The sequence below is a fragment of the Cyanistes caeruleus genome, chromosome 20, assembly GCF_971803275.1.
Source record: "Cyanistes caeruleus chromosome 20, bCyaCae1.hap1.1, whole genome shotgun sequence".
Lineage (NCBI taxonomy): Eukaryota > Metazoa > Chordata > Aves > Passeriformes > Paridae > Cyanistes > Cyanistes caeruleus.
The window spans coordinates 5,050,901-5,069,220 of record NC_141720.1 but is presented as its reverse complement, the minus strand read 5'-3'; the positions used below and the strand labels follow the sequence as shown (position 1 = coordinate 5,069,220).

Genomic DNA, 18,320 nt, shown 5'->3' with positions numbered 1-18,320 from the left:
GGCTCAAATCTCCTTAAACACTGCGGAAGTTACGTAACTGTCCTTAATGGGACAATGTTTGTGTGGGGATAGCAAGAACAGTGAACCACAGCATTCTGTCACCTTCCTTTTATTGTCATATCTCCATCCAGCCCCCTTGAGTAGAGGGGAGGAAGACAAAGCATCTGCTTGCAAAGCCACATATTCCAAAGAAAATATTCAGTTTCAGAAAACTAGTGGCAGGAGACTTCATACAAGTGTAGGATAATAAGGCAGAGCTCATTTTTTTTTCCTGCACAGCACCATTTAGTTAAGAAAATCCATGGAATCACTAAGGAATTTCTACTGTATATCAAGTATTGCAAAGATTTCTGAAAAGGTACAGCAAAAGTAGGCAGAAGATGCAGATTACAAACAACTCACAGAGAATAGAGGAGAGTTTATTACAGTGTCTTACAAGACCTCTTCTTCCTCTCCTTCACTCCTAAGAATTACTAGAAATTCTTAGGAAGGAAGCTTGGGTTTGAAGGCAACATGAAGTAGAACAGCTTTTTACACTGCACTGTTCTCCATGAGGAGATAAGCCCTCTTCCCTATGCTCAATAGGTGCTTCCATATTTATTTTTTCCAGCAGTCTGTCATAACAACTCGAGAGGCTGAGGAAGTGCCAAGCCACTCCTGAAACAATCCATTCCTTCAGCAGGGGAAGAGAGGTGTGATCTCTGTTCTGGCTTTGTAAGTTCACTTACAAGAGATATAAAGAGAAAATGAATGGTTTTGCAAGACTTAAGTACCAGTTTTCAAACATATGGTACCGCCATATCAGGGGACCTATCTGATGTCCTGTCCCATCCCAACAGAGCTGGTCTAAGGCAGATCAGATGTCCTTGTGAAAGCTGCAAGATGCCTCTTTATTATGATGCACCTTCAAAGCAGATCCAGTGCTCGGGTCCTTCAGATGTTACAGGATTGCTTATGTTATGCAAGTACTAAACAGTTCTTAAAAAAATGTATGTGTATATATATATACTTGCTGTACCAACTGAAAACAGTTAATTTGCTACCCATAGCTATTTAAACACAGAAATTTAAACAGCCTTCATTCCTGATCTCCTGGATCAGGATCACTTTCTACAGTTAACACTCTGGGTGTCCAACAGCAGCTTCCACTCCACACAAACACACAAACTCCTATAGCAACAGGCACAAATGAAAACTTAAAAAAAAAAAAAATAATAACCAGGATGAACAGAAAAAAAAAAAAATCTCACTTCAAGCAGCTTTATAATGTAGGAGTCTGATTAAAGTGGAGATAGTAAAACAGGCAGCAAGACTGAGATGTGACAGTCATTTTACCTCTGCTCATGACTGCATCGAAGGCACACCGATGACCTTTGAGCCAGTTCAGAAGCTGTCCTTTATCTGTGAAAGTTCAAGTCAATTGTGCTTTGAATAAATACTTCTGTGTAGTTACACTTGAACTGCTGCATTATATACTAGAAATACAGAAAGTGTCCATGCACAGCCCTGAAGCACTTTGAGTATAGCCCTTGCCAGGTCAACTCATGGATCACAGAGGTCATAGGCATCACCAGCACACAGAGATGGCAGGCACACTCCCACAGAGACACAGCATCCAGAGCGCCACTGGCCAGACGGAGAACCGGAATGGAAGAAGGATGGAAAGCAAAACTTGCTTGTAGGAGTTCAGCATTCAAGGTTACAGCTGCAGAACCCCAGCCAAGCTACTGTGATAACTGGCAGGAGCCTCTGCTAGGACAAGTTCCCTACTTGGAGTTCGTGGAAGAAGTCTAACAGGACTCTTCAAGGAATAATTCAGAGAGCAGCTGAGCTAGTTATTAGTAATTTGCCTTGTTGATCATTTCTGGTTGTCACTGTGTTCATTCTTAAAAATCCCTCCCTAACTTAACAGAAACAAAAAATAAAAAAATCCAGTGCTTAAGACAGAGACCAGCAACTGAATTTTGTAAGGCTTTGGGCTGACTCTTACTGGAGCACAGCACTGCTTAAAACCAACAGGCTTCCCAGTGCCCTCTGCACACTCAGTACAACAAAAGCTGTACAGATCACAGCAACCCTGAGATAATAAAAGTATAAAGGAAGAGATGGAATAAATGTGAGATATGTATGATAATCTTGCCACCTAGAACAGATTCTGAAAAGGACACTCTTGCTAATTACACAACAGGAGCAGCAGTGGAAAAAAAAAATGAGAGTCAGTATATTTGTGGTTTTCCTTTGTTTTACACACACACTCCCCTTAAGTGGTATCTGTGCAGGCTTCCCTGCAGAATTGTCACTAGTGTTAAAAATCAGATCTTTATAGTCTGTCTTTCTTTTTGTACTTGGTTCCGAAGTACAGCTGGAATTGATTTTGATCTCCCAAACTGACTGCAGAAAGGAAAGTCTTCCTCTCCATTCTGTCACCCCTCCTAGATCCCCTCCCTCCTAAGAAGCATGTAAGAATTAAAAGCCCTAATTAAACATGACCAACTTGAGATTAGTTTTGTCATCTTCTTCCAAAAAAGAAAAACCCGAACAATAAAAAAAAGGAAAAAAAAAAGAAAAAACACACAATCACCTCACCCACCCCATAAACAATAGTTCCATTTAAAAAAATAAATAAATAGTGTGTATATTTCATGCTGAAAAAAAAAGTCACAGAAAGGATTCGTTTTTGGTTTTCCCTCCCCCGAACATGACACCAGGCATTTTCTCCCCCCTCCCCTGACGTAGACACGATGGTACATCCAACCATGTGCATCTGTGTTCAAAACGAGTTTCTACTCCTGCACGGTCCCACATGCATCAGGGAGCATCCAGCTTAGCTGCTAAAGCAGAGCAAAGGCTTTCAGGTTTTGGGTATGGTCCCTGCCTGTTCCTTTGGTCCGTCTGTTAAAAGGCTCCTTGCTGTTCCCAGGTCTCTGCTCTTGTCTGTCTCCGTTAAAACGTGCCCTGGTCCCCACGTTCCCGGTCACTGGAGCTTCGTACCCAGCTTGCGCTGTCTGTTCCTGCAAGGCAACACAGGCACAGGTGACACAGGGGACTCCAACCCCATCCCAAGGGGCTGCAACAAACCAGAGAGAAATACAGGAGGATTAAACCTCTGGTTTAATTAATTAATTACACCTCTGCTTAGCTCCACACAAAACTAAAGTGCTCCCACCATACCCATCAGGCAGATCAGCCCTTCCCACTCTCCACACTCCCAGAACATCCACCCCATCTTCAGTGTACGCAAGCTCACTTGTGGATGCATTATGAACAACTGCTTGTAGAAACCATGAGCCAGGGAGCTGAAATGCCACTTAAATGAGACTAAATTCTTGAATCACACCCTCTCCAGACTCACCTTTCAGATGCAATTGTTAACCCACTACTTGGTATTTCTTTACTTCGAGCTATTCTACCCACAGCAGATGAAAATTATTTGCTACATATCAGAAAATGAATTAATAACTGCATTTGAAAGGTCAGAGCAGCAATAGTTCCACCACTCCCAACAGAACTTACCTTGCTTCTGCTCTCGTGACTGTGTATTCAAACCACAGGATGTTAGGAATGAGGCTGGTATCTCGGATTAAAAAGAACTCTGAAATTGGCCTGAAAAAGGACAATGTGGTGGAAAGGGGGAAATAATTAGACTTTCTCTACTGCAATTTTGATTTTTAAAACAAGCTCAAAACCTGCTCTAGTTAACAGTACTATTCTATCACTTCAGGTTGTGAAAAGGCTTCTTTGTTACATTTAATAAAAAACATGTTTTTTCTTTCCTTATACAATATTTCCAGACTATATTACGTTTAAATAGCTCTGCAATTTGACTAGATCATTAGACATTCATTAAGAAAGGTCTGCTGTTCATCTTGCAAAGCTCCTCCTGCATACTGCTGCACCTCACAGCTTTAGTAGGGCTTTACAAAATGTAGCAATTGATTGAATTCCCTCTTACCCACCCTTATCAAGGACACATGATCCTTTGTATATGCGCATGCACAAGAAAATATGGAGGAACAAAGTAGGTTACACAACAGCCAGTATGCAAAACTGGGACAGAGCTCAGGAATTCTCATTTCTAACATCCTTAACAAACCTCCACAGAATAAAGAGACTTACCACGCAGCTATCCTCGGGAAGAGGGGAGTTAGGATCTCCTGTGTGAAGGCAAACCAGGCTATGGCCATGATGCTTCCAGCCACACCTCCATATAGGACTTGGCTCCAGGTGTGGTAAAGCAAATAAACCCTGCAGGGTAAAAGAAGAGTCACCAGACAGGCTTTAAAACAAAAGGAGCCAAGACTCAGGAGCTGAGGTGTCACTGGACCCACAGACATGGGTGCAAGTTGTCCTCCAGATGTTAAAAGTGAGTGTCTTTTTTCAGTAAAAAGCTAGCAAAAATAAGGGGCGGGGGCAATTGGGGAAAAATTCTTCCCTGCTACAGCAGTTTCAGCTTTGACCACTTTTAGTTTGAGCTTAACTTAATAACCCTCACATTCTTCTTCATCCATCTTTGGATCAGCTGAAGAACTAATACTGTTAGTTCCCACAAGAGACTTTTCCAAAGGCAGTAACAGGACAAGTCCCCTCCAGGCCACTAAAGCTGAGGCTTAAAGGCTTTTAAGAACATGGACAGCATTTTTTTTTTTTTTTTTTTGGTGATTTTGCTGCTCTCCAATGTGACAGGCACAGAGGCTGCATGACCAGTGTGCTCACTTTGACTGCAGCTACTCAGAGTTGCACTGTTGGCCTGTTATATGTGTGCACAAGCTACATTCAAAATTCTTTTTGCCCATATATAATTATGATCATCTTATCTGACCTTCTGTCTAACACAGGCCATTTCATTTCCTCTAATTTTATTTTAATTAGACCATATATATCTGACAAATTTGTCCTGCCAGGATTTTAAAATAATTAGTAATAAGTAATCAGCTGTAGCGTACAATCAACTGTGCCAACAGGTAATTACTTTCCTGTGGAAAATGTGACCTTATTTCTAGCTTGAATTTGTCTGTTTTTCCAAACACTGGAGCTCACTTTACATTTAATCTACTAAAGAGAAAAAAAAAAGAAATCATGATCACAGTTCCATTTTCTTTATCCACCTTAATACAACTAAATCTTGCAAGCCAACGAGCTATAAATGTTTTGATTAACTAATGCTCAAGCAAAACAATGGGATAGATCAACTGTAGCAATCTGCAGATGCTGGTGTGCCAAGGCATGGGGCAATGCTTCCACACTTAGTGCTGGAAAGAGGGCGAGGCAGCAGGACTGGATGGAGTATGGCACTGGAGCCCACAGGGAATAGGCACAAGCTCAGCTGATTTGGGGTTTTGTAAATGCTTCTGTGAAGCACACACATGTAGCACCTTTGTTTATTGGGTCTCATGGCAACACCTCTACGAAGCTCTGACTGTAGGGCACAGTGGAGAATTAGGTGGGAAAGGCAAGATAAGGAATGCCAGGGCTGCTGGCTGGGACAGGCCATGAGGCTGTATGAGAGCAGAAGACAAACAGTTGCTCCATACCTACTATATGAGACTAGCAAAGCCACTGTGACGAGGCAGATGGACAGCACATGTCGCCATAGTAAATCCAGAAACCTCGCATTGTTTGTTTGGTGCATTCTGAAAGAGATGGAGAGCCATTAGGACAGGGCAGGGGGCTGAGCAGTCCTGACCTCCCTCCCCCTGAAACCCTGGGAAAGCTTTACTCCATTGGGATCATGGGCAGCTCAATCCCATCCCAGCAGCAATCTGTCCCACTGGCAGCAGTTAAAGAGCAGCCAAGAAGCTGTGTTTCTCTCCAACTGTGAACAGGGATTGCTGTGATGGAAGGCAGGATGCTCACACTGATGTGAGAGGCAAGTGCTGAGCATATGCAAAAGGGAGTCAAGACAGAGTCCCTCCATCACCCACAGAGCCAGGAGGAACTGTGGGTTTTGTCTTCCTGCACACATAGAGCCACAAGACAGAGCCATGCCCCAGCAAAAATTTCGTCAAAGCACAGGTAAACCCAGTACTTGGTAAGGGAAGTCAACTAAAAAGTCATACAAATGGACAGCTGTTATCCAAAAGATTGTAGCTAACCCCACTGAAAATGAGACAAAATGAGAAAGCAGCTCTTAATTTCTCCTCCCTATCCTCCACCTCCTCCCTCACACTGGGGCACCACCACAGCTTAGAAAAAGAAAATTGGGAGACCTTTACCCTGACAGGTAAAAGGAAGCCCACTCACATCCTCATTTTCAGCCATGGTAACTCCAGCCCTACATTCAGATTGAGACAGACATGCTCCAATCCCACGTGAGCCACAATACGTTGTGCATGTCCTCAGATTTAAGTCCATTATCCCACTCAAGTGTCACCCAGCAAGAGAGCCACCCATTTCAAGTGTTTCAACATATTAACAGCCAAAACCTAACCTAAAAATTTTACCTTAAATAAAGGAACAGAAAGGAATAGACAGAGAAAAACCACATGAATTGGGAGTGGCTGGACGGCATCCCATATTTTGTGGTCACTGTTGAATGGGCTTCTGGGAAGAGAAGAAAAAACAGTACGGTCAAGGTATCGTCAGCAGCTGGAAAACTCTAGATATGAAGCCAGACCATGCTGCTGGAGGACACACAAAGTTCTCAGGACATGTCCCTGCTCAGATGGCTCTGTCAGCCTTTTGACACCCAAACATCCACAACCAATGTGAAGCAAAGGGGGGAAAAAACCCTCTAAACCCCCAGTCAGCATTCCCCCGAAAACTCCCCTGACACCACCACACTCATGGTCCATACCTTACCTTCACACGGCCGAGGCTCCCGGATTACATTTTTTATTAACCAGTTCACTCCCTCGTTGAACACCAGCCCTCCCAAGAAAGAGATCTGTGAAGGCAAGACAGCTATGTCATCCCCTCTAAGAGATCCTTCTACTTACCAGGCTCTCTCTGTTGACAAAACCCCAAACATTATGTTCCTAATTTTCTTTTTTGACTACTAGAGTTAAAAACAATGGCTTCCGAATTCTATACCTAAGGAAGAAAAACATTTATTTTCAGCCCGCTTCCTATTTGACAACACGTTGTGTATATGCAGCTTTTCAGCAGCTGATACACAGAAAAACAAAAATGACACTGTAGGGCACTTCTGCCAGCACCTTACACCAGCAAGTGCAGAAAGTGACCTTTTTAACAGGGCAGGTTTTTGGGAACTGGCTTTTTCTGCTGACCAACAGGGGGAGTGCAGACACTGTTACTTGGGTAAATAGTTTAAAATAAAGGTGACTTTTTAGGCTTTCTGGCTTTTCCCTCTATGAATATTTTCATCTTGAAGCTGCTGTCTTCAGTCTTAGAAGAATCCACATTCTGAGCTAGGCCAGACCTGGTAGCATTTATTTTTACTCTTCACAGTTCATACACCTCCCCTAAATTAGTCCTGCTGCTGTGATCAAATTCCCAACTGGTGATGACACTCTGCCTCCTTAGCACTCACTCCCATTCCACATGATGAAGCAATTTTTCACTCACATCCTGAGCCACAGATCAGGCTGCTGTAAGTCAGCCAGTGTCTCTCTCCAGCCCAGGGATGATCTCCCACATGAAGAACTGAGAATAAACCTCAACACTTGTCTCATTACCAACACCAAACAAATCCCTGTACTGAGAAACCTATACATCTGTGCAATAGTGACTCTGGCTTCTTCTCTCTTTTGGGCCAACACAAAACCTTTGAGTTGCCAAAACTGAACAGCTGTCTTCCCTAGTTAAAAGTCCTATTCCCAGGTCCCTTGGGCCACTGGTTCCCATGACACTGTGGCCCTACGTAGATTCAAAATGTGCTGTCAAAATCCTTTCAGTGGCCCGTTTTATCTGTTCACTGAGGACAAATGTTACAAGAGGTTTGTATGTCCTAGAGGGAGTTTATACATGACACTGATTCCCAACTACCTGGCAGAGCAGATAGAAAGCATTTTAAAAATTTGGATTGAAACAAGTCTCTTCTGCCCCTGGTATTCAAACTCGCATTTGAAAAACAGCCCTGAAAGACAGATCCAGTCTCTTGGAAAGCTTTAGGTTTTATTTTTATCCCCATTTCTGCTTCAGTAGTTCAAAGAAAGTGCTGCATCCCCCTGAGTTACACACACCATTTCCTGCATATGCTGCCCAGTGCTATGATCCTACTGGATCTTGGGAGTGTTCCTACTCTGCAACAGCATTCTGTACTTCCTCAGACATCTCCCTGGATGATTCTGGACAGATAATGTCCAAAACACACCAGAGTAACAGAGAAGTCAGAAAAGGCTGAGCGGCCTTTTAACATGGTCCAGGTGCTAAGTGTCTCCTGCTGTTCCCTGACAGAAAGATGGCTTTCCTCAGCTTGCTCCTTATAGAGAGAAAAAGAAGTGTGAATACAGGAGCCCCAGGTGACAAAGGAAAATACTTTTGTCATAAGGAGAGGCTGGGAAGGGAGAGAAGGACTCACCGTGTGAAGCTCTCTCTTGAATATGATGAGTGTTACAAAGCCAACAATAATGAATATTGGACCAAGACTCAAATAAGCTAAAAGCTGGCCAGAGAAATCACCTGGGGAAACAAACAAGAGAAACAAATCAGTGTGAGCTTCACAGGTACTTGCCTGCCACCATAACACGGGTCCATCAGCGCCCTGCATCACAGAGCAGAGGGGCAAACTCAGCAGTGCAGCGAGTCCCTGTGCTCCAAAATGACAGAGGAGCTGAGGCAAGGAGACAGCAGTACTTCCATGCAGGTTCAAAATCAGGGATGAAAGGAGCCTGGAATCATTCAGTAGAGATTACTGCCACCCAACGTACAACAATAACCATGGGTGTGGGCCCAGAGCCGCTTTAATCCAACATGAGCACAGGCTGCTGCAAAAGAGGCAGCATCTTTCCCTTCCCCTCATTCCTATTTCTTTTCTGTGCCAGCAAACAGTCTCCAAACAAATCCTTTTCCACTCCCTCACTAATATGGGTTAGTTTTCAGCTGGATCAGCTTCCTAATCTGTCTCACCATGTGTCTGCACGAACACTAGCATTAGCAAAATGGGAAGGAAATAAATAGCTAAACATAGCAGGAGATGTCAGGGAAATAAAGGAGACTCTGTCTTTTTAACCAGTAGCCCACTTGTACCACACAGAAGGGGATTTGGGCCTCCAACCCATATAATTAACAGTCTAATTATCCTCCAGGAAGAATCAGGGAGCAGCAATGGGACCTCACAGAGGTCATAAGGTCCCTCAAAACCTTTATTCTGAACAGAAGTGGGCAGCAACAGTAAGGAGCAGCTGTGCATTTTGATCCAAGTTTCTCTTGCCTCTCTTCCCCAAAAAGGGAACACATACAGAAGTATTCAGAGAAAAGATGTCAGCACAAATTCCAAGGAAACAAAAAATTATCACAGCAATTTTGCTCCAAGATCAGCAATTCATATCAGAAGAGCGAGGACTGTCTGCCAGAGAATCTTTAAATACAGAAGTCACCACAAACTTGCTGTATGAACCCAGCAAGCAATAGAACAGATGGGTACTTGTGTACTGGTACTTGTGTATTGGTTCTCACAGACCAGATCATCTCCATCCTATCAATGAACACAAAAGGCTCAGCCTGCACATAAATTTGTCCATCTTCACTCCCCTCAAAAGAAAACAGGATGCCTCTGCCAGGCTGAGCATTGGACTCATTCCTAGATCAATTCTGCTGCAAGATATTGAGTCTCCCCAGCCCACGCACCCACATCTCAAAGCAGCACTTGGCCAAAAGGACTTTCACCCCGGCCTCTGAGTGCTGGAACTGATAAAAAAAGAAGTTATTGCCCTTTTACAACAATGTTCATGCTGCTGATGTTACTGCCACAAAGTTGTGGTTACATCAGGTATAGTACATGGAAGCCTCTGGAATTCCAGAGTCTGAGTTAAATTTGGGAACCAGCAGCAAGGATTATTAGCAGGAATTAGGTGAAAGGAGGAAGATTTGGAGGACAAAACCACCAAGTACACCGAGTTTCCACTGAAGTGAGGTTCTACTTTGTTTTTAACCTGAAAAGCATTAGAAGACACTGAATTTGAAACTTTTCTTGCTCCATATGGCAGGTTTGTCTTGCATCAGGCATGTTCTGAATGTTCCCAAAGCAATGGATTATGGTAACACAAAGGGGATGTAAGTGACACTACCAGTTACCTGGCAATGGAGAATCAAGTCCCTTATGATTTTACATAAATCACAAAGTCTCGACAAAATGAGTTCTGTCATCAATGATGAAGGAATTCATGAGAGAAGCCACCTTGTCAAGAGACAATTAAACTACCCCGAAAGCCTTAGGAATACTTTCCAATAGTCTCAATTCCAGTATTACCAAATAAAGAGAGCTCATCATCAAGAGATCACCATGTTTCAGATCATTCACTGTTAATCCACAGTACATAAAGGCTTAGCACTTCCACACTAAAAGCCATAATTTTGTCAAGTACAAACCAAACCAGATTATTTATCTTCTCAGGGGGTTCTATTTCTTGTGCAGATGGTGGAAAGGTACTTAAGCAAGTAGTCTTTTAATTTAAATAGGATCAGCAGTAGCGAACTCAAAATCCTCTGTTATGTTACATGATAAAACTCCCAATAAATCAAAGACTTCACAGGCACAAAAACCACACCTGAGAGGGGAACCATCACTCCCAGATGTGCCTACAAGCACCAAGTCCTTTACTCAACACAAAAGCTCCCCAAGTATTTCAGCAGTCCATATAAAACAGAGCAGATATCATTAATAATACTTCATGTTCCTGTGGCTAATGGCAATTGAACACAGTCACATTCTGAAGCCACTTTTTCTAGGGGAGGCAAATAAACAGCTGGGCACTAACTGAAGGCAGCACTACAGCTACCCCAGGAACTCACTAATGCCATCACAAACGGCCCCACTGGATCAGCAGCTCAAGGCAGAGCTCCAGTGACTAAACCAGCTCCGAAAGGACTGGAAATCCCCAGCGGAGAGGCAAAGTGAGCTCCGAGAGAAAGGCCAGCGCTGCTCAGCGCGCAGTGCTCCAGGGGCCTTGGAGCGTGATTACTTCTGTCACTCCCGTCTCCTCTCACGCTCCAGTGCGCTCCGAGACTTATTCCCAGGGAAAGGAGACGTGCAGGAGAGCCACAGCTAAAGTCTGGTCAGATCTAGCAAGCAGCACCCCTGCCTTTTTTTATAAAAATTAATTTGCCTTTAATTTATTAAACTTGGGAATTTGAAAGCAGTTCCTCCAACCAGCAGGAAGAGAGAAAAAATCTCTGAAAAACGCAAAAGGAGAATCTACTTAACATATCTTGGGTTTCATTTAGTTTTAAATTCTGCTTTTTTAAAGTCCAGCTTTTCCTGGACATTATTTGGAGCTCAAAAAGCAAAAATAAAGGATTCAACTACCTCATTTTTGGGCAGCCAAGAGATAAGTACGTGCAGCACTATACATAGCTCAGACACACGCTTTTTTTTTCAGCCTTCATTCAGCATCTACTTCTGCTCCAATTCAACATTTTACCCAGCATCCTGCCAGTGGAAAATAGCTGAGCTTCACCACATCTACTTAACCTGTATAGGATGTAAAAATGTGAATCAACAGCCCCCAACCACATCCTACCACAAAACTGAGCCTTGCCACCGCCACTTCCTATTGAAGGATCTATTTGTGGCACTGCCACTGGTTGTGTGTTCTTGGCTAAGTGCACATGTGCAAGTTGCACAGACAACATGCAGTGTATGTGTGTCATGGGCATTTACATCAGTAAATATTCATGATATAAAAGAGTCATTTCCTCTGCTTGTGCACATCCCCATAACATGAGCTGTGGGACAGCAAAAATATCTCCAGGAGGCTTTAAATTATGGCACAAAGGCAGGAATTAGACATAACTTCTGCAAGGAGATTAAACAAAAACCCTGCATTAAAGCAGCCAAACTAGAGTGGGATCTGCTTCTTCCAAGAGATACTGCTCAGCTATGGAATGAGCCCTGATTTGTGAGCTCCCACTCCGCACAGAATCAGAGAAGGGTTATCAGAACAAACATTCCTATAGGAGCTGCATGTGCTGATACTGAGCAGCAACAAGAACTGCTGAGCCAAAGCAGACACAGCACCAGCACCTTTTAACCTTTTCACCCACTGACTGATTCTGCACACCTGCCCTTCCAACTCTGCCTGGCTGTGGGAAACATCCTGGAGAAACTGGGAATAGTCTGTCACTCTGCAGAAAAAAAGGTTTGGCACACCAGGTTTCTCTCCTTAAAGAATTTGTCCAGTGTGAGGAGGTCCAGAAAATCCCAGAGCTCTAAGAATCCCAGCTGCACTGAAGAGAGGAAGTTTTCTTTCTTTTCTCTAAATAATAATAAAAAACCCAAACAAACCAGGAACTCAATGTTTCTCCAGTGAAACTCACCCTACAGGCAGGAAGTCCCTGAAGATGAGTTTTAAGTCTGCAGCACAAAGTCATCCCATGCAAAGCAATGCATACGGGAAGAAACAACCCTAATTATACCCATGACATGACAGGATTTAGTTCGGTTGTTATCAAACAGAAACCCTCAGACTCAGTGTGTGCCAATACCTTCAGAGTAGCATCCAGTGCTCTGCAGCAGTCCAAAAGGCAAGAACATTTTTAAAAGCACAACAGAAGTTACTGTTACAGCACTACAAAAATTTATTATGCAATTCTGGTGCCACCAGCTAAAAAGGGAGAGTACACACAGAAAAGACAAATAGAATGGGGACAAAGATAAGTATGCGACAGCAGACATCCAGAAAACATCAAACAAATCATATTTTCAGCTGAAAAAGGAAAACAGATGATAGAACAGTTCTATAAAGTCATGAATTATATGGAGAAATTGACAGCAAACAATTGCTGCCTCTCACTGCACATGAGAGAGTGTTTGATGAAATTACTGAGCAGTGAACTTAAAAACAGAAAAGAAACAACAACCACATTAAGCTACAAAGCTCAGTGCCAAAGATACCGTGAGATCCAAAGCAGAAATGGATTCAAAGAACAATTAGAGATACAGCTTTTATACATCCATCAAAGGACTTAACAGCCCTGATGCAATCACCAGCTCATTACTGGAAGGACATAGGGAAGAAGGATTATTCCTGCCTACCTGCCAGCAACCTGACACTATGCCAGATCATTCCTTGGTCTCACTAAAGCAGAGCTGGTAATATGAAATGCTCCAGGATCAAAAAATTCTGAAAGCAGGATCAGGACAATATTTTTACAGGCTGTCCTCTGCAGCAGCATGCTTTAGCACATCCATGGCAGCACTGCCATGGCGGATTTTTTTCTCCCTATGTTTAATCCTAACATTCCCGATCGGTAGTATTTCAGTCAGGTCTCCAAGATTCCTTCCATTCCTCAGACCAGCCTGCAGCTGATTACCACAGCATTCATCTGCTGTTTCTCATTTGTTTTGCTCAAAGTGAACATCACAGAAAGCCCTGGAGAGGTGTGAAGCCACACAAGCAACTAAGGATGGATTTGATGGATCACTATTGATAAGGAAACATTAGATCAGACAGGGAACACATTTCTGGAGACACCTCTCCACAATTAGAAGCAGAAGCCCAAATTCAGGCTTTGTCTGCGAGGCAGAAATCAGCAGTGACAGCTTTTTACCCGGTCCCAGGGAGCAGGACCATCACCCATGGCAGATGAAAGCTGGGGTTCTGCACTGGAAATCTTTGGAGATATGAGATTTTCAGAGGCAGTCGCCACAGCAGCTCAGAGCCTCTGGGATCAGCCAAAAGCTGAAGCTGTTTGCCACAGAGCACTGCATGACATGCCAAGACAGCTTAATAATTGATGTTGGTAAAAGCAGGATCTATTTCTCCTTCCAACCCCTCTCAGCAGCACAAGGCTACATTAACTCCACTGTGCTGAGCATGCTGCCAACATCACTCCTTTATAAATATACATTACCTAGACGTTTTATGGACCTGGACTTCAGATGTGCTCAGGCTGAACATAAACTGCTTTCTAAATAAAGTTAAGAGCACTTTCCCCAAATCCAGGTAAAAGCATCGGACCTACTGTTTACTGCAAGTCATTATTTTAGACCAAAATGCTGTCTACCTTGACTTAGTAAAGTCTTTGACACTGCTTTCCACAGCATCTTCCTGAAGAACATCCATGGCTTGGATGAGTGCTCTGTTTTCCAGTTAAAAAAACCTGTCCAGGCCCAGACTGGTGGGGAATGGAGTTAAATGCAGCTGGGGCTGGGCTCAGTTCTGAGGCAGGTTCTGTTTCATACCTTCATTAATGATCTAGACAAGGAGATTGAGTGCACTCTCAGACAGATCACTGATAACACCAAGTCTCCCTGCACTGGACACTGCAAAAACTCCACCTCAAATCCTGGGGTCAGTTTTGTGCCCTTCACAACAAGAAAAACATTAAGGGGCTGAAGCATGTGCAGAGAAGAGAAAAAAGCTATAGAAAGGTCTGGAGCACCAGGAGCAGCTGAGGGAGCTGGGAGGGATCAGCCTAGAGAAAAGGAGGCTCATGGGGGGACCTTCTGGCTCTGCACAACTCCCTGACAGGAGGGGGCAGTCAGGTGGGGGTTGGGTTCTGCTCCCACGGAACAGGGACAAGAGAAGAGGAAACAGTCACAAATTGCACCAGCGGAGGTCTGACTAGGATATTAGGAAAAGCTGCTTCACAGAAAGTGTTGTCCAACCCTGGCACAGCTGCCCAGGACAGTGGTGGACTCCCCATGCCTGAAGGGGTGGCCTTGGCAGTGCTGGGGGAACAGCTGGACTCCACGATCTAAGACACATCTCCAACTCAAATGATTCTATGAAAACAAATTAATAAACTTTTATACATCCAGCTATTTTATTGTTTTAGTCCTTTGTCTCCACTTTATAGGCCTTCATAAATACATGTTTTATCCAAAATAAACACAGTGCCCATCTCCTCCACACACAACCCTCAGCTGGGTGGTGATTTACCCCTCCACACAATCATCTCCTCCCTCTGCCTAAGAGCTCTCAACACAGAGAGAAAATTATCAGGTTATGTCACATTGTTCAAGATCTGACAGATAACCCTTGTGCAGCGATTTCCACCACCTTCATTTCCCAAACCAATCCAACAATTGCAGCATAGGACACTCTGTGTATACTGTCAGGTTCAGATAAGGAGTAAGATACAAAGATGAATATATCAGTACTACTGGCAAGATTGTTTCCCATCTCTCCCAAACTGACACATTAATATATTTGAGAAGGGGGATGGCAAAGGAGCTTACAGTGTGGAGGAAAATGCAAGACAGAAAAAGGAAATGCCAATATTTCACATAAAGCATCACAGAAAACCATGAAACAGCCATAAGGGGGAGGGACAAGAAATAATGTATCTCCAGTGCCAGGTATTTTTTCAGTGTTGTCACATTTCAAGTCTCCTAGCTAAATGGGCACTTTCAACCCAGAAGATCCCTAAGCACTTTAAAAGCTTTAGGAATTGCACTACTGAGAGGAGCTTTCATCAGGAACTAAAATCCAGCTATTGAAACAGGACATACAGCAACACTTCACAGCAAGTTGGGGGCTCACTAAAACTGGAAATACTGAGAATAGAGTTTAGACAAGACTTGGATTTTGAACAAATTGTTAATACTACAACTCTGACACATCATTTTTCTATTATCTCTGATTATAACAAGCAGCCAAACCCAGCACAACACAAAGCACCCACAGGAGCTCCAAAGGACCACAGGTACTGACGGGATGCAGTTTAGACATATGCCAGCTGAACACAGACCCACTTGCACACTGGCACATCAGGAATTCATTCCACCTAGGCTGTTGGTGTGCAGGGTCTTTGGGGATCATACCTGTCCCAGCTGGAATAGCCTATCCTACACTTAGGCACCTATTGCTTCTCAACGTTGCCAGGACCCAAACACACCTTGCCAAGAGCCAAGCCACAAAACATCCTGTGACTGAAGTCCTCGGGGCATTTCCCTCAGCGCTGACTGACCGAAGTGCTCCCACCAGATCCACCTGGGACAGGGACACCCTGCCACCCCCACTCCCAGCACAGCCACCAAACTCCCCTGGCAGCCGAGCCCATCCCGGGGACATGGCCACCCTGCCACATCCCCGCTCCCTGGGGTGTCACGAGGGCCCCCAGAGTCCGCCGGCACGCTGATACACCAAACCAGACCGCCAGCACACGGAGCACGGAGGTGACACCGACACCAGCACGCTGCTACTGGGGCGGCAGCGGGGAGCTGCACACCGTGGGTGGGACCCTCGCCTCGAAGCCGGGGGCACCACACATGGCCAGAGGGCTACAGAGGCGGAGGTGTGGAGCGGGCAGGGCGGCAATGGAGGGCCGGGCGGCTCCAGGATCCTCGGGACGGAGCCGCCCCCTCAAGCCCATTCCCGGTCTCCTTCCCCGCGCCCCCCCCCGCAGCCCCCAGCCCGGAGCCCCCATCGCGCATGCGCAACGCCGCTCCCGCCGTGGCTCCCAATCTGGCAGAGTGCCTCGCCGCCCCCAACGCGCACGCGCGCCCTGCCGCCTCAGAGCTTCTGCTCAATGGCTCACTATTTGGCAGCCGCCAGCGCGGCCCTCGGCAGCGCCGCGGGGCGGCGGGAAGGGGCCCGCCGCGACCGGAGGTGCGGTGAGGAGCCCCGGCGGCGGCGAAACGGAGCGTTACCTGCGGGATACTCGACGTGAGTGAGAGAGACCGGCCGCCACGGCGCGGGCAGCGAGCACTCCCCGACTGCGGCCATCTTACCCGGATACCGGGCCGGGCCGCTACGTCCAATCGGGACGCTCTAGAGGGGCGGTGCGGCCAATGGGCGGGGGCGCGGGGAGCGGCGGGCCAATGGCGGCGCGCGGCAGGTGAGGCGCCGGGCAGCCCAGCACCGCCCAATTAAACATCCAGCCCGGGGAGTGCCTTAACCAATCGGCTGCCCGCACCGAGGGCCGGCAGTGGGCGGGCGCATGGAGCGGCACAACCAGTCGGAGGAAAGGCGGGCGGCAGAGCATTTTTTCATTGGCCAGACATGCCGTGCGGATGGGCCAATCAGCAGCTCGCCCTGGCGCCAATTCTCAGCCAATCAGCGGCGGCGCCGGAGCGGCGCGCGCGGGGCGCTGAGGCGGGGGCTCGGCTGGAAAATGGCCGGGCTGGTTCCCCTCAGACCCCGGCGAGAACGGCCCGAACTCCCCTCACATCCCCGGACCCCGGCACGACCCGCTCCAGGATCCCCTCACACCTCGGCGGGAACACTCCGGGCTTCTCTCACATCCCGCTGGGGACAGCCCGCGGCTTCCCGTTCTGTTGCCGCCCGGTCTGCCCTCACACTCCGCTGCAGTCGCCCGAGTTGGTGTTAAAAAAAAACAAAACAAAACAACCAAACACCGAAATACGAAAAAAATATATAGATTTAAATAAGAATAGTTCATTTCCAAAGGGTATTACTAAATTCAGCTCTACATCACAGCCCCACCCCGGGGGCATATTTCTCTTTGCCCCACACAGGAGTAATTCACTGATAACGTCCAGGGTCAGCTTTAAATGCATATTTGTATTTTTTTTAAATAACACTTAGGAAACACATCTAGCTATGTAAAGGATGAGCAGCTCCTGTGTGAACATGGACATGTGAAAATAAAAGCCTGGAATAAAGTTATCAAATCTCAGAATGGTTTGTTTGAGAAGGCACCTTAAAGCCCATCTCATTCCACTCCCTGCCATGAGCCTTCCACTATCCCAGGCTGCTCCAAGCCCCATCCAATCTGGCCTTGGGCACTTCCAGGAATGGGGCAGCCACAGCTTCTCTGGGCAACCTGGGCCTCACCACCCTCACAGGGAACAATTTCTTCATAAGTCCTAGCAGAAGATCCTTTGAAGGCCAGGCAAACACCTGGTCCAGATTATATTCTTTTTTTCACCCCAAATACCTTTAACTGCTGAAATCACTTTCAAGACCATACCAAAAGGAATGTTCCCGTATGTGACCACAGAAATTAGACTTACCTGGGGAGCCTGAGGAAAAGCAGAACATGGAGCAGTATCACACAGAAAAGCTTTAAGAAGGCAAATCCACCTTCAGATCAAACAACCCAAAATTAATTCAATATTTTAAAACATAAAACTTTTAGAAAAATAAATAGGCAAGAGCCCCTCAAGAAGTGATCAACACAGGCACAGGGTTGCCTTTAATTTGTGTCCGGGAAGCACATGGACCAGGATTTCTATCCCATAAATTAAGATTTCAAAAAGGGTAGAAAACGCCTTTTCCTGCAGTTTGTAACAT

The 18,320-nt window shown here is 45.5% G+C and overlaps 1 protein-coding gene across 1 annotated transcript; it reads right to left on the bottom strand.

Moving 5' to 3' along the window:
* Positions 1 to 93: 93 nt before the first annotated feature.
* On the bottom strand, positions 94 to 17,024 carry DOLPP1 (dolichyldiphosphatase 1). Its single transcript, XM_086858083.1, has 8 exons — positions 16,715 to 17,024; positions 8,480 to 8,580; positions 6,799 to 6,883; positions 6,441 to 6,540; positions 5,532 to 5,630; positions 4,117 to 4,245; positions 3,514 to 3,603; positions 94 to 3,011 (listed from the first exon to the last, which is right to left on the bottom strand). Exons 1-8 carry the CDS (start codon positions 16,788 to 16,790, stop codon positions 2,975 to 2,977), a joined length of 717 nt encoding a protein of 238 aa, XP_086714209.1. The 5' UTR covers positions 16,791 to 17,024; the 3' UTR covers positions 94 to 2,974.
* Between the last annotated feature and the right edge of the window lie 1,296 nt (positions 17,025 to 18,320).